This window comes from Accipiter gentilis, chromosome 9 (assembly GCF_929443795.1).
Source record: "Accipiter gentilis chromosome 9, bAccGen1.1, whole genome shotgun sequence".
Classification (NCBI taxonomy): domain Eukaryota; kingdom Metazoa; phylum Chordata; class Aves; order Accipitriformes; family Accipitridae; genus Astur; species Astur gentilis.
This window is the reverse complement of record NC_064888.1, coordinates 44,509,546-44,526,019: the sequence shown is the minus strand read 5'-3', so window position 1 is coordinate 44,526,019 and position 16,474 is coordinate 44,509,546. Positions and strand designations below refer to the sequence as shown.

Here is a 16,474-nt window from a genome sequence, read left to right as displayed (position 1 = left end):
GGTGGTCGTAAAAGCAGCCCTTTGCCTCAAATGGATCCTTCATTGCGCGTGATCGGATGTAGGCAGTGCTATGATAATCAGTTGCCATCATTTTTATGTATATGTATACTAATCTGATTAATATGCCATTAGTTATTCTATACAACCTGTTTGTGCTAAAGCTGTGGCATGCACGCTAGGTGGAACCACCCCCCGTGCATCCAGCGCTGCAATGAAGAACGCCTGCTTTCTAAAACACCAAAACGAGTCTTAGAGAGCTTCTTCGACCGGCTTTTCGGTATCAGTGCCCGATTCAAAATATCCCTAAATCTGTTCGGTCGGTCGGTTTTAAACTTCCTTGCGACCCGCCAGCAATCTCGGGCAGGCGCGCCCAGCACCACCGTCACCCGAGCCGCCGCGCCACCGTCCCGCTCCAGGACCTGCCTGCCGCTCCCGGCCGGCCGTGACCCCGGGGCCGAGCGCACGCACCGAGACGACACCGGGGCCCTCCCGGCAGGACAAGGCTCGGGCAAGTCCCCCTCACCGCACTTCCAAGCAGGGTCTGCGTCGCAGCCCCCCCGGTGCCGGGCTTATGGACCCTGCCGTGCCGCGTCCAGCGACCGGGAGACATCCACCGCGACCGAAGCATCTCCCTCGCCTCGCGAGTGTCCGCGGGGAGGGGAACGGCGCATTGAGCCCCGCCGTGCTGCCCCGCCTGCTCGGCGCGTACTTCGGCCTGGGACGCCGCTGCCCCCGGCGCCGCTCTCCTCAGCGCCGCGCATGCGCGGGCCGGAGCCCCCGGCTGCGACAAGCAGGCTGAAGCGGAAACGGAAACAGCGCCCTCGCGGCACTGCACCGCTGGCGGCGCGGCCCCCTCGCGCCTGTGCGCGCCGCCGCGGCGCGTGCAGCGGTGCGGCTGGGCGAGGAGGGCGGAGCAGCGGCCGGCCGCCGGCCGTGCCCGGTTAGAGCACGTTTCTTCGGAGCTTTATTCGGAAAAGCCAAGGTCGAAGTACTGCTGCTTTCGGAGAAGGGGTTGGGGAAGGTTAAGTTTTATACAAAACCAAAGAGAAACACAGCGTCGGTACAAATAAGTAACAAAATTCACGTAGTAGGCAGTCGTGTTAGTTAGCTACAGTAGTCAACAATACAAAGAAATTAGATATAAAAGGTTTCTTGGTCAAAAGCTTACTATGCATTTGGAACATCTATTCCCCTTATCACAAGAGTGATCAAATACAAACAAAGTAAGCGTAAAGCTTTCTGGCTTTCAAGAGCTGCCAAGATCCTAAGACTGAAGAAAAAAAACTCTCAAGTTTGTTCTCCAGAACAGAGATTTGGATAAAACAAAAACTTAAGGAAAAAAAAAAATTATGTTCCACCACCAAGCATATTTGCTATAGGGAGCATTGGGATAAAAGAAGAATGCGGCAGGTGTTTAAATCTTTCCTTATGTTACCTGTATGTTTTGAAGAAGTCTGTCTCTGGCAAAAGTGAGGTCAGTTTGCAGATACTATCTAAGGAAAAAGAAAGAGGCCCGGGGGGGGGACACATGAAAACACACCTCATACATGAGATGATTTTGTATTCACTGTACTGCACAGTGACCAGGAACAATATTCCTGAAGATGAAAAACAAACTCCATCCCCAGAGAGTACCCTGAAGCCTAAACATCTTCAGGAAATATTTATATCCCTGGGGTCTCCCACTTCCCTGCAATGTTCTTAGTTGGTATTTCTCTGAGGGAGAGGGAGGCTCTCATGAAGATACTTCATGCTGCCATGCTCTGAGAAGTCAGAAACAACATGATTGTCCCCCCTCAGCAGCCACTTTGTAGTTAAGAGTCCTTCAATTCCCACTGGTCCACGTGCATGGATACGAGAAGTACTAATTCCCACTTCAGCACCTGCAGGAAGCACACAAGATAAAGGCAGTTAATCCTCAGATGTTCATTTCATACGAAGCAGTTTTGCACCTTTATGTAAAAACAGCTGCCTGCCTTTCAGTGACCTGCTTTTCTCTGCTCCTCTCCAAATGCCAGAAGTTACGTTTATGTGATTTAGAAGTTAGAGGAGCTTAACTATTACATTATAAATTGTAATGTTGATACTTTTGGCTGCTACAGAGTTACTTTTAGAGAGGAAGATGCAAGAGAGAGGTATCTCTTACATGGATCTTAGACTTGTTTCCTGAGGGTTTAATCCTTAAAAAAACCCACAACCAAAGCCAAAAAAACCAACCAAACAAAAGCGAAATCAGTCAGATTGTGATCTTATGTCCTTTTTATCATATTGAGGAGATATTGCAAGACCCTGACTAGAATTTTTTAATCACAAGGAACACTGAATGTTCCAGCTGATACAGTAATAGCCTGCTACGGAGATTTCTGAATTTCTACCTCAGGAAAGAATGTTTCCCTTGTCTTGTGCAATTCACAGTAGGTGCACCTGTTTATTTAAGCAGTTGATAATCAGTTTGGTTCCTGCCTTTCATTCCTCAACACTGCAGGGCTGGCACACTGGAAAACAGCTCAGTCTGCCCAGCAGGAATGAAGCATGGCATTCTTTACAGCACCATTAGAAAGATAAACAACAACAAAAAAACTGTTCACCAATTTCAGATCCTGTGTTGCATTGTTCAATCATTACATGCATACAGCATACTTTATTCTGATTGAATAGAGCTTCAAAGGATCCAAACATCTTTGCTCCATACTACTACATTATTCTACATAGTCTGTATAGCAGTATTAGCTAGTTCTGGGAGGAAAAAGATACTAAACCACCTGCTGTTCCATGTGGAGGAAACATCTAGGCTTCAACTTTTCCTGCGGTACCTTTCCTGAAAACCTTACATTAGACAGCAAGATCGGAGACTAATCCCATCTTCCAGGATTCAGACTGCCACACTTTTCACACAACAGCAAATCCTGCAGTCACATCCCTGCAGTATTTTCTCTCTTACCAAGTCCAAATCTATAGCCGTCAGAGAATCGGGTACTGGCATTCCAGAAAACACAAGCGCTGTCCACATGCTGGAGGAAGAACTCCGCTGTTTTCTCTGGGAAAGAGGCAGAGAGAAAAAAAATCCAGTACATACAGAACGATCAGGCACTCCAATAAACAACAACATAATACAGTGAACAGATATAAAAATACAACTTTCACATGCAACCTTATCAGACAGTATTTAAACAGCCTGGGCTAAGACATGTTAATTTATATCTTCTTCCCAGTATGCTTATCAAGTAGACACAGCTGCAAACATTACAAGAAGCTTGCAAAGATTAGAAGAAAGCTAATTCTAAATACATCCAGTCTAGAACCTGCAAATAGGTATAGTTGTATAACTGCGGAGAAAGGACAGCTGCTCCAAACAACATTTTGCAGTCAAACTGAGACAGTTAAACTACAGTCAGCTCTCAATTAATCTCAAACATGGAATTGTTCCAGATAATGAAAAATCCAAAATTAAATTGCTATTGCAGGTAATACTTGGGAAATACAATGCAGACATACCACATGAAATCAGCTTACTAACCCAGTTTAACACACAGCTTGCAAGACCTAAGCAAGCTCAGAGTTACGCAAGTCTTAGTTCTCTGGAGGACTCCATTCTCTGTAGGGCTGTGAGCTGCAGGTCAGTGGCCCTTACCAATAAGATGAACTTTAAGATCAGCTCTATTTCCAGTACACTCCCTAGCAAATCACTAGTGCACCAGGTCCTGTGGCAGTGGGTTACAGTATCAAATGCATGCCTATTAGTGATGCTCATTTAAGCTCGGCAGGAGGTAGAGAAACAGAAGCCTGCTTGACTCACACACTGATCAGCCCCAGATCAACACAACCCTACTGCAGCTGATCCTCAGGAGTTCCAGGCTTGGTTTGGTCGGAGAGTCAACCTTTGGCTGGGCACAGCTCTAGCTAGGTTTTGAACTGGCACAGTGTTCAAACTGCATGCAGGACAGGTGCTAGGGATGGGAGCAGCACAGAGCTGCACAAAGGAGCACAAGTTCACAACAGAGGCAAGAAACTGTGAATTGAGATAAATGCAGCTTTTATACTAGGGACGCAGAAGTGGGAAGTAAAGGACTGGGAGAGGTAGGGGGAAAGCATTCTTGTCTTTGTTTGCAAGATACAAAAATGACGTGGGAAGACAAAGTGGATTAAGTTTTATCTTCCCTACAATCCTTATTCCATCCATTAAGGTACTATAGAAGCTCACCTCATCAGCCTTCAGAGGCCTAAAGACATCTCCAGGATTCAGGAGATGTTCCTGCAAAACCCTCTGATGCTGTTAAGTCTGCACAATACAGGAACACAAAGCAATTTGTCTGGCAAGAGCATGTGCTGACTTGCCATCAGCCAATTGCTCAAGCACATTCCTTAACATCCTGGAATAAGGGACACACAATCTGTTTTCTCTGAGCTAAACATGACTGTAGGCACATTTAGCTCATAGGCCTCCAGTTGGTTATGCCTACTACAGACCCAAGAGAAGAGCAACTACTGCAATGTAAGAAGTTACACCAAGAACTGGCAAAACAAAACAGTTAAGGAAGCAGACTGATCACTAACCATTCTCTGTGATGATAACATCCGTGTGAGAACTTCCATACTTGTGGATATGTTCAACAGCTTCTTGGACACTGTCCACCACCTCAATGCAGCACTCCAGGTCCCCATATTCTGTGCGGAGAGATTTTACTTCTGAAGGGCTGAATGTCAAGTAAGATGCAAACTTTGGGCCAGCGTGAATCTTCACCTGCAATACCAGAAACATTTTGTGCTGCTGACTATACCAATGCCTTCCAGGTGAAAGCGTGGCTTCTTGTACCCTGTGTGGGATGGAGTTAATTTTCTTCATAGCAGTCCCTATGGTGCTAGGTTAGGGACTTGTAACCAAAACAGTGTTGAAAACACACCAATTTTTAGGCTGTTGCTGAACAGAGCTTGCAAAGCGTCAAGGCTTTCTTTTTTTCCCCCACTCTGTCTCCCTAGCAAGAAGGTTGGGAGTGTGCAGGAACTTGGGAGGGGACACAACCACAGTAGCTGACCCAAACTGACCAAAGGGGTATTCCATGCCATATAATGTCATGTGCAGCAATACAAACTGAGGGGAGGGGTTTTTTTTGAAGAAGGTAGGCATTGCTCAGAGACTGACTGGGCATTGGTCTACCTGTGGCAGATGGTAAGTAATTAGCTTTGCCTCACTTGTGTGGGTTTTGGGGGGTTGGGTTTTTGGTGTGTCGCCCCCCTTCTTCCCCTTTCTTCTTCCTCTTTCCTTCATTTATCAAACTGTCTTTCTTTCAACCCACAACGTTCCTTGCTTTTCCTCCTCTTCTTCTCTCCTCCCATCCCACTTGGGGCAGGGGAGAGTGAGCGAGCAGCTGGATGGTGCTTACTTAGCTGCTGACTGGGGTCAGCATTTATGAATCAAATATTCACTGCATGCAGTGTAAGAAAAATAAGTCTACACTTTGGGAAACTTAGCAGATTGGTGAACCAGCAACAAGGTACAATAGCTGACATCCTAGGTTGGCTGCCTACCGTGACATGCTCCTAGTTCAGGACTCATTTCAAATTATTTAAAGCAATTGCATCACTTAGAAAGTCATCAGACAGGAGGACAGGATAACGCTAGTACTGGGAAAAGAGCCAAAATATTGCAGTCAGCCCTTGTTTTAAGAAAGCAGCTGCAGTGCAGAGCATAACTACAGGAACGGTTCTAAGTTTGCACCTACAAAAGACTTCAGATCTTGAACAGCTTTCACCCTTTTATTTTGTAAACTGACACCAGCCCTCTCTGAAGCATGTTTCAAACAAAAAGAGGTTACTGGGTCCAAAACAAGAAAACTCACACAGATATATTTCATTTGTTATAAAGAGGATCTAACACATTACCAACCTCTGAGATTAATCATAGCAGCCAAGACATCTAACAATGAGAGATAATTTAGAACTGATACAGCAGAGAAATCCCCATGCAAATGAAACACAGGAAATTTTGACACGACAAACATAAATGGGAATAAGGCACAAATCTGCAAAATTTGAAATTTGAAGGCTTTTAAGAAGGTATCTGTAAACCAGCATTTTCTTGTGCAACTATAAATTACTTTAACTGCATAATCCTGCTTACTATTTGCATGTTTCTTGTTGTCAGGTCATAGACACAGGTAACATCCTCCCCACTGTATTAGGAGCTGAGGGGGGTGGGGGGGGAGGGTGGAAATACACTAGTCCTCACATTTCTTCCGTCCAAAATCCAGAGATCTACCCTTCGCTCTACCCTTCCCAAGAAACAACCAGACATGAAAAAAAATCATTAAGTGAGGACTTGATCCTGACTACCTGTCAGTTTCTTTTCCTATGACCTTTTCAACTTCACCAAAACATACAGACTCTCTATTTTACCTGCATTAATCACTGCCTGTACGCTCCATTTGCCAAATACATACAGCTGTGTGAAAATCCTTGATTTGTGTGCAATTCATACTACCTTCATGGATATTTCTCTCCCGATGCATCTCTGCTACCTTTACTGACAAAACATTACCCATGTCAAGACAGCTAATTAGCATACTGGCCTTTCGCTGTTTCTTTGACATACTAGGAGGGAAAACAGGTGGGGATAAAGGGCATGTAAGATAAAAGGTTTAAAAAAAATGTGGATGAAGCAGAGTCAGAAAGGAGAAAAACAGAAAGGGAATTCACTTGGTAAGCTAAATTAATAGATTCAAGAATAGGCTTTGTGTCTGGGAGGTTAACAGCAATTAAGTCAGAATTAAGAACGGCAGAGAAAGGGCTGTGTATATGCTCTTCTAAGGCGGAAGATGATTTTTGCTATATAAAAGGAAGTATTTGTATCCCAATAATGGCATGTAGCCGTCCTGAAAAAGCTGCTTTCAAATAATTTCCATGGAAAAAAACTTGGGGTTGAGTGGAAAAGCAGAGAAAGTTCTCCATAAGTTTATTTACATGTACAGAGAGACATATGGATAAATCCAAGTGTTATGCCATCATAAAACTAAACAGGGCTACACCAGCCAGACCAAATGCTTCTAAACTGTTAGGAAAAAAAAAACACCCACAAAACACAAGTATGAGTGACTAACCTGTTCCACTCTCAACATGTCTATGATCTGATCAAACAACGGGGTTCTCAGCAAGTCTCGATGAATTAAGAGAGTTTCCAGAGCGTTACAGGCAGCAGGATATTCACACTTGGAGTCTCTGACTGAGGTTTAAGAGTAGATAATTGGTTACATAACATTTTTGACAAAGATTTTTAATAGCATATGAATTATCAGTTACCATAACCATATTGCATACTTCAAATACGAAGTTCAATTACACCCATGAGATTCAAGTCACACTCTCCCAGCTTACTTATTCGTGTGACCTTCTCAACACTGGCATCCGTGTCCACATATACATGACAGATCCCTTCGCTGTGTCCCATCACTGGGATTCCCTTAGCGGCTTTCTGGATATTCCTGACTAGTTGTGATGAACCACGCGGAATGATTAGATCTATCAGCTTATCCAAACGGCAGAGATCTTCTACTTCCTCTCTTGTGTTCACCTGTGGTAGTTGCAATACAAACAGTCTACGGTTTGAACTCTCAAGTTCTGCCCATATTTTTTATACATACCATAGCAAAGATATTGTCGATTTAATTCTAGGCACTTACTAGTTGCACTGCATCTTTGACTCCGTGAATGGAGAGGGCTTCTTGTGTCAGATGATGAAGGATTTGATTGCTATGTGCTGCCTCTTTCCCTCCTTTAAGTAGTAAACCATTTCCACTGGCTATGGCCAAAGCAGACACCTGTCAGAAAAGAAGTTATTTAAAAAAAAAAAGAAGAGAGGGAGAAAATTAATCTGTCTCTTCTGTCAGAACAACACCCACAAAAGAGGCTAAGAACAGGATTTTTATCCTGTTGATTTACTCAATTTTAATCTACGGTTTTCATTTTATGGCACCAAAAAATCATTACAAGTAGCAGCACATTTAACTCCAGAAATGAAATGTGTTAAGTGTTTCAGGAACAAACTTGAGTTTTCAGGGTACTATTGCCAGGGGCAGACTGCAGTGCACAAGTCAGAGGAAACCCTGGACATAGGTTCTGGTATGAACTGGCTAGCTCTGTGGGCAATCACCCCAAGAATAATTTTAGGTGCAAGAACTCTTGTCCCTGGCCATTCTGGCAGGAAGTAGCTAATGAGCTCTTCCTACAAGCAAGAAGAACATTTTCATTGTGCTGTCTAAAACAGAAATCATAAATAGACAACACTTGCCATAAGTCTGGGAAAAAAACCTTCCAGACAATAGGCCCAGCATCACCTGCATGACAGTTTGCTTTCATGTTTATAACCAGAAGGAACCAACTGATATTGTTGCCTTTCCATTTAAGGTGCCAGATTTCAGCATTTGAGTCCAGCAACACAACTAGACCGTACTTCAAAAAAATGCTCTAAAGAAGACACTGCTTTTTGGAAGGTAAATAAAAAACTACTTCTGCTGTTGAAAACATATACCCAATTCATTCAATCTCCAGACGCTAGTTCTTACTGGTGTTTTCACTACTAAACTGAAAACCTCTTTAACACAGGGGTGGTGGTAGTTTTTTTTGTTGTTTGTTTCAGGTTTTTTGCTCTTTTCTAGGAATATGTCAGACATGATAAAGCTCTCTTCCCAGACTTATTTTACTTTTGTATCCTTTTTTGTCTTCCTCACTCCAATCCCATTCACCACGGCCTCGCAACTTGTCCACTTCTTTGGGGAAAAAAACCCCAACAAACACTTTAGAAAACAGAATCACATCCTCTCCAGAACCTTTTATAATGAACAAATTAAGCATTTGAAGTTATTTTACTGTATTTCTATCTTCTGGGAAAGATCATCTGTATCATTATCATAATCTGTATGTATCATCACCAAACCTGCACTCATTAATATATCAATTGTATGCTGTTGAGATGTGGATGCCAGAATTAGCCAGGCTGTCACCTAACAACCAGTTAGCTTAGTGGCACACTTTAGATGCTGATTCATACAGAAAAATGTTAAACCCATCAGATACATGTTCTCAGATCGCCTCCTTTCCCCTTCTAATATCAAATGGATAACAACAGTCACAATGTCGGATACTCTACCTCATCCTGCTGTCAGCAATTTGACAAGAATATTGAAAAATAAGGAATAGTTCAGAAAAAAACACTAATTATAATAGTCTAGGAAGCCTGCCTTACATAGATATTGTGTATCTTTCTAACTTATAAAACTAGACACTAAAAAGCAGTCTGATTGTATTTTGAAAGTATCTTGTAAGTATCTGCCTCTCCGAAGGTCAGTATCACAAGAGAAAGCTAAACAAATAAGCTTATTTAAATAAAAAATTCCGCTCTGCAGGCATAAGATTAAAAGAAAGGTTATGAACCGATTCGAAAAAAATGAAAAGAAAAAAAAAATATCAAGAATTCAGACACAAAAAACTGTGTGATTAAAATGAGAACAGAAGATAAGGGTTTCAAAACAGTTCAGTCCCTTCAAAGAATAGTAGAGCATGACTATACTTCAGAGCATTTGGTAGAATCTATAGGAAGCGGTCTGTGAAAAATGTTCGCAGTTTGGCCTTGTAAGTATTAGAGGCAAAAATGCTATTTGTGTATGCTCATTAGAAGCTTATTAAATCTTAACTGGTAACCTGCAATTGTTTCACCTTTACTGCAACTCCAAGATGAACTCCAGGCACTGACCTAACTCTGCATAAACTATCTCCAGCGAGCAAATCAAGCATGCTCTATTTCAGGGCAAAGTCAAATTTCCCCTGTAATTGCTTACCCAAACAAGCATGAGATGCAGTAGTAAACCAAGAGGAGGGAACTGCTCCTCTGCACTCAGAGATCATCCTACCATCAGCTATAGCATGGGACAGAAACCATGCAATTCAAAGGCAGAGGTATCAAAGATGATCCTCTGAAGCTGCATCAGAGGACCTGATGTGAGTATGAGGACAGGAAGCTGGCAGGAAGAAAAGCAACAATCAAGAGAAGCTATTCCAAGTCTGTAAAACAAAGAGGGGAAGAAAGCCAGCAAGAGTCAGTCTGGTTTAAGTTTTAAGGTAGACAAGGGAGACTAGTGCCTTTTCATTTCACGGGAACTTTGCCTAGAGCATATACTCCCTTTCAGTATGAAATGGGGACCACTCACAAAATTCAGGCATGAAGTACCAAGCTGTCCACTGATTGAGTCTCACTTCCTTTTGAAGTGTCGGTACCCACCACTTTCTCCTCAAACACCTGCTCGTCTGTTAGAGAACTCATCAATCAATCTTCCTAGACACCTAATGTTAATTGTGGGAAATAATGTTGATAATGAAGTTCTTTTGTTTTCTTTTCAAAATCTACTACAATTGCTCAGTAAGGTAGTCAGGAGTTAGAAAATAAGATCAAGGTTGCCTCTGCAACATTAGTTCAGCCACTGTATTTTCATGCCTTATAACAGCATTTACTCACAGCAATACTCGAACACAGCACTGCAGATGAAGGTATTTGCCTTTAAGATACCTGCCTTATTCCTGGCACAAGATAAATGATATTCACTTACAGTACAGTATTTGAGATTTTCACTAGCTTTTCCAGCAACTTCAGTACTTTAAGTTCTTAAAACACCGTTCTTCCTCACATCCATCTCACTCCAACTGAGTAAAAGCTATCATTCCACTTCACTGCACACAAGCAGTATCAGTACAGGACAGACCACTCAAAGCCTGGGACTTCTGTGCTTTCTGTGCTTGGCCTTTTTATTTATTTATTTATTTATTTAAGTCATGTATTCCTAACAGTTACAGTTAATTACTAGCATCTGTATTCAACAGTTCCTGTTTAATCCCAGCCTGCAGTTTAGCTGTATGCACCATGGACAGATGAAACAAGTACTTATTGGTAGAAGCCTCCCAAGCTGTGAGTTAAGCACTGAACATACATTCATAAGACACATGCAGGAACTGCACCATCTGAATGTAAGATAACTCCTTCTATATGTCAGGTTTTAAAAAGAGGAAAAAAAAAAAAATCAGGCCTGAATAACTTCAAACACTGCAGAAGCAAGTCTTGAGAATATCTCTGCAGGAAAAAATAGGGATGCCAACAAAATCAATTTTAGAAGACTCCAAGCAAGAGTCCTTTGAGACAAGACTTCTTGCAGTCTCCCAGTTGCTCACCAACAGAAATACCCTTTTCTTTTGTCATCAAAGAATTCCCAACAGTGTAATCTGCCCTCCTTACATACCTGTGGAAGACAGTCTGGACGGGACTCAAAGATCACCAGAAGGACACCAATAGGCACTGTCACCTGCTCCAAATCCAGGTCTTTTGCTATTCGTGTTCGCCGAATTACACGGCCGACACTGTCCTGTGAGGATGCTGCAATCTGACGCAGACCAATAGCCAAACTGTTCAGCTTTGACGTAGACAGACTTAGACGTTTCAACAAAGGAAGTGCCAATCTCCCTAAAAGAAAGAAAAAATTGTGTTGGAGATATACTGGTCTGCCTAGGCTAAAGCAAAAGTGACTTAAACAAGTGGTGAACCTAAGGAAAATTCAAGTATTTCCCACACCGTAGCAAGAAACCTACCCGAGATGCAAAATGCACAGCATTAAGTCCGGTAGCCATAATAAAACCACTCAAACGTGACAATGATTTCACCCACCACCACATTTTCACCTAATGCTGTTTAAGTGATTTGTACATGAAGCAACATCAACAATCACAAAGGTAAGGTTTGTTCTATTTCAAGTACTGCTATATGTCTGAATTTCTTACAGATTTCTACTCTTGCAGTATTTCTGGAAGGTTCAGACAGTAATTTCAACTTTCTATTTTACAGATAGAAATCCCAAAGCACAGATGCATGCATATCATTTCTGTTCGGACTGGGCAGGAACTGTCTGAATTTTCTAGTCTGAACACGTTCAGACAGTTAGTTAACCCAGCAATGTTCCCTCAAGTAATCTGGTCAGTAGAAAACAGTTCCCTGGCATCTTCCACAAAGTATTACAATTCATGATGTGTCATTTTCATACATTTGCTATCCCTATATGTACACATCCCAATCCCAACTTCTCAATGAATGCATCAATCTAACACAGAAGAATGGGTTTAATCCAAGCCACCTAAAGAGAACCTTCCTCGGTCAGAAGGGGTCACGGTCCTTTTTGGAGAGCATGAATTTAAGTATAGAGATGACCATCTTCCCCTCAGGAGCCAAACATTATCTTAACCAGCCCGGAAAATATTCACTTCATACATGACAATAACAGAGATATGTTTTGTTATATACCATTTCTAAAGCTAGTCTCCTTTAGCAAAGTGGAGCACTAATTTATTTATTTATTTATTTATTTTTTACAATACACTGCTTGGTGTTTTGCGAGGCCTCAGTATCTTCTCTGATGAAGGCATCTGTTTTACATAATTAAGGAAGCTGCAGCTATTTACACTGACAACCTCTTGAAGTCCTGGGTTTGCTAATCTTTGACAGCCATACTACCTAATCCCAGGTGAAAGAAGATTCTAGTTTTGCTCATTTCCTTCAAGGCCCAGAGAGGTTCAAGACAATCAGATTACCATGGAATGACTTGAAATATTACCTTTATTTTCAGCCTCTTCCAAATCCTTTTTGTTCGCCAGGAGAATTTCTTCTCTCTGGTCAGTTAGTAAATCAGCAAGACGATAAATAATCTCCGCTCTCTGAAAGAGAAAACAGTTTCTTGTCCTGTCCACAACATTTCTGAACTGCTTTCTTACACAAAGTCCATGCCATTTGACATCTGTTCCCCTTCAGTCCCTTTATGTTGACCACATCCTCTCACTGTCTTGACTCCCTGAATACTTGGGGCCAGCTGATTCTTCCACCCTGCACCACACTGAAAAATGAGGCTGAACACTGCTTCAACCTTTACTTTTCTTTCTAATATCTTGCTTTCCATGCCAGACTTCTTCACCAAACCCACAATGTTCTTCCTTTAAGACCACCTTGTCTTCTTCAAAACAGATGCCACATTTTATGTATCCAGCTGCAGAGCAGTGATTGTTTGTCTACAGCTCCTCTTTTGCATACACTACACCCGGGAGTGAACGGAGCATGTTATTCCACTCAATTCTTCAGCAGCTCTGATCACAATTAATTTCTGTGTGATTTTCAATGCTATTAAAATTTTTATAAACCCCACATAAAAGCATATATTACTTCATAGCCCCAAGGCACATTACCTTTCTGCTTTTCTCATCTCTTTAAGCATGCTACAATCCAAATGATGGATCTGGCACACAAAGAATAGATTCTTGTCCCAAGCGGCCCATTTGTATTACAAACCCATGTGGTAAAGCTTGCCATACATTCACAAGCTTAACAAGTGAGGCCATATTGTTCTGTCACCTGCTCAGGCTGTAGAGCCGCCAGGGTCCTGCCACCAGCTCGAGCCATTTCACCCTGTTGCTCTACTGTGGGACCTGCAAAAAAACCAAAAATATGCTATGCAGACAAAGTAACAGCACAGGTGGATGTGAACACTAGCCCTTCCATCTTCCAGTTCTTTGCTCAAAGCAGGAAAGCAGGTAAAGCATCTTAAACAGACATATTCAAGAAATCTGTTGTATGCTAAACCAGGAAAATCTGTACCTGACACAAAAATACTGCTATGGTCCCCAAACGTAAAGAGTCATCACAGAGATTCTGTAAGATCACCACGTCAGAGGCAAGAGTGCACCATGTATCAAAAAGACTTGAGAAAGGGCAAAAGAACACCAGGATAGATACATCTCAGGGCATGGTAGGCTACTGAAAGAATGGAGACAAACTTTGAGAAGTTTAAGTATCTCACTGAGGAAAACAGAAAGGACTACAAAATAGCATGGGAATGTACAAACAATAATGGAAGCCAAAACCCAATCTGAGTAACAGCTTGCAGAAAAATTGCTTTCCCTCTGTCTCTCCCTGTATGCATTTTAGAAGGGTTCCTATACAAGAAAGGTGGTGTTTGGGTTTTTTCTTTTTTTCTGGCAGGACCTCAAAGAATGTGTCCCAAACTGAAATGATATCAAACAGGTTACTTCCGTTTCTATTTCAAAAAGTCACCAGGTTCAGGTACCATTTCCCCAAAGAGTTTGCAAGTAGCTCATGGATAACCTAAGTTGTAATTTTTAACTCTCCTGAAAATGCCTGTAAAACAGATGACTTGAAGGTGATAAATATGACCCAGCCTCTATTTAGGAAGGGTCCCATGGAAATTGCCAGAGCAGGAATTCCAATGTTATAGAAAATATCAAGAGGTATAGTAGGAAGTGTAAGAAAAGAACTTGTGGATGTATGATTAATTAGACTTACTTAAGAAGTGTTAAAAAAGCTTTTTAAAGCGAAGTCATACTTTACAAAGTATGGTATGTTTTGGTGTTCTTTGAGAAAAGCAACATGTATGTAAGCAGATATAGGTGATTTTAAAAAGTTACTTGAATTTCTGAAGTGTGTTCTTTGGAAGATAGAAGACAAATTAAGGATTGGAGTAAACACTTGCCACAACAGCAGAAGAGTGCCAGTGAATTCCACAGAGACTTTTGCTGTTTGCCATATTTCTAAGTGACTAAGAATGGGGTCACAAGATGAAAAGCTTTACTGCCGATACAAATTTATTATAGTGGAACTAACTGAAAAGTGTCACTATCTCACTTTTCCCTAGAAAGCAGCTTTTCAGAGGAGGACCCAGGGCTCCTGGTGGACACCAAGCTGAACACAAGCCAGCAGCATGCCCTTGCCGCAAAGGCAGCTAACAGTGTCCTGGGCTGCCTTAGGAGGAGTGTTGCCAGCAGGTCGAGGGAGGTGATCCTGCCCCTCTACTCAGCACTGCTGAGGCCGCACCTGGAGTGCTGTGCCCAGTTCTGGGCTCCCCAGTACAAGAGGGACGTGGACACTGTGGAGAGAGCCCAATGAAGGGCTGCAAAGATGATGAAGGGACTGCAGCATCTCTCATATGAGGAAAGGCTGAGAGAGCTGGGACTGGTCAGCCTGGAGAAGGCGGCTCAGGGGAGATCTCATCAGTATGTACAAATACCTGAAGGGAGGGTGTAAAGAAGAAGATGGAGACAGGCTCTCTTCAGTGGTGCCCAGTGACAGGACAAGAGACAATGAACACAAACTGAAACACAGGAGGTGCCTCCCATCAGGAAGCACTTTTGCACTGTGAGGATGATTGAGCACCGGCACAGGTTGCCCAGGGAGGTTGTGGAGTCTGCATTTTAGGAGATATTCAAAAGCTGTCTGGACACAGTCCTGGGCAACCTGACTGAGCAGGAGGCAGGGCCAGATGACCCCATCATCTCTAATACTGTCCCTTCCAACCTCAGCCAACCTGCAATTCTGTGATTTCCTCTGCAGCCCAGTCACTAGGCCATGAAACAGCAAGTGTAATTCAAACCAGATAAACATGAAGCAATGTAGAGGGGAAAAGGAAAATCAGACCTTAGTATTGTAAAAAATAATACTATGAAAACAACATGTCAGTGAACATCAACATCAAAAACCAAATTAAATGTTTGGAATTATTAGAAAAGGCCTAGAGAACATAACAGAAAACATCATCAATCTTATAAAAATGCAGTTAGTCCTGCCATCTCATAAATTAAAGCTTCATTTGCATCTTGAATGGTATGTGGAATTTTGATTTTTGCCCATCTCGAAAAGGCCACAACTGAACGAAAACAGTTTTGAAAAGAGAAACAGCGATGACTAAGTTTTTGGAAAAGCTTCAGTACAAAATGCCTAAGACCAAACCTCTTTCACATGGAAGAGAAATGATGAGGGGAAAGATGATGTCTCACACCTTCAAAGTTAAATAGGGGTTGATCACCCATAACGGCAGTAGGGACATCAAATGAAGCTACCAGGAAGAAAATTCAAAGCCTTCCCTGTCCTCCCAAACCCAAATTAAAGCAAGCAGTTCTTCACATAGTTCTAGCTCCAGAGTTTACACACAGTACCTAGTTAAGTTTCTTGACTATTGTGACACAGAGCCCTGTGGATGCTAAGTCTTTCTATGGGTTCAAAGAATGATTCGACAAATTCATACAATAAATCCACTGAGGATTATTATACACAAAGAAATTTGCTTGGCTTAAAGTGCAAGTCAAAATTATCACTCTGTATTTGTCCTATTCTGCTAAGGTCACAGATCTTTAGTCTGTCTTTCTCCAGTGATCGTTCACTGTCCCAGCAATGCAGTGGCAGGAAAACACTCCTACCTGCCATACCAGAAGACTGAGTCATAAAAGGAATTTATGATAAGAAATAAAACTAAACACTATCTTAGTTCAGCAGCACATTCTATGTCCACATTTTCACACTGAAATCTTCAATACTGGATGATAACCGCTAAGGCTAAAAATGGTAAAAATTCTACTCATTGCGTTCTTCAAATGAAAGTCTGATGCAGCA

General features: G+C 42.2%; 1 protein-coding gene across 16 annotated transcripts in view; it reads right to left on the bottom strand.

Annotated features, from left to right (window-relative positions):
- Positions 1–1,079: 1,079 nt before the first annotated feature.
- ALDH18A1 (aldehyde dehydrogenase 18 family member A1) overlaps positions 1,080–16,474 on the bottom strand; it is a 41,774-nt gene continuing 26,379 nt past the window's right edge. For all 16 annotated transcript variants that reach the window (XM_049811350.1, XM_049811347.1, XM_049811358.1 and 13 more), the window contains 9 exons: positions 13,427–13,500; positions 12,639–12,738; positions 11,277–11,497; positions 7,674–7,811; positions 7,369–7,564; positions 7,095–7,216; positions 4,555–4,741; positions 2,942–3,037; positions 1,080–1,883 (listed from right to left, as the gene is read on the bottom strand). In XM_049811350.1, the coding sequence (XP_049667307.1) occupies positions 1,702–1,883; positions 2,942–3,037; positions 4,555–4,741; positions 7,095–7,216; positions 7,369–7,564; positions 7,674–7,811; positions 11,277–11,497; positions 12,639–12,738; positions 13,427–13,500 (1,316 nt within the window). In that variant the 3' untranslated portion in view covers positions 1,080–1,701. The remainder of the gene's footprint in view (positions 1,884–2,941; positions 3,038–4,554; positions 4,742–7,094; positions 7,217–7,368; positions 7,565–7,673; positions 7,812–11,276; positions 11,498–12,638; positions 12,739–13,426; positions 13,501–16,474) is intronic.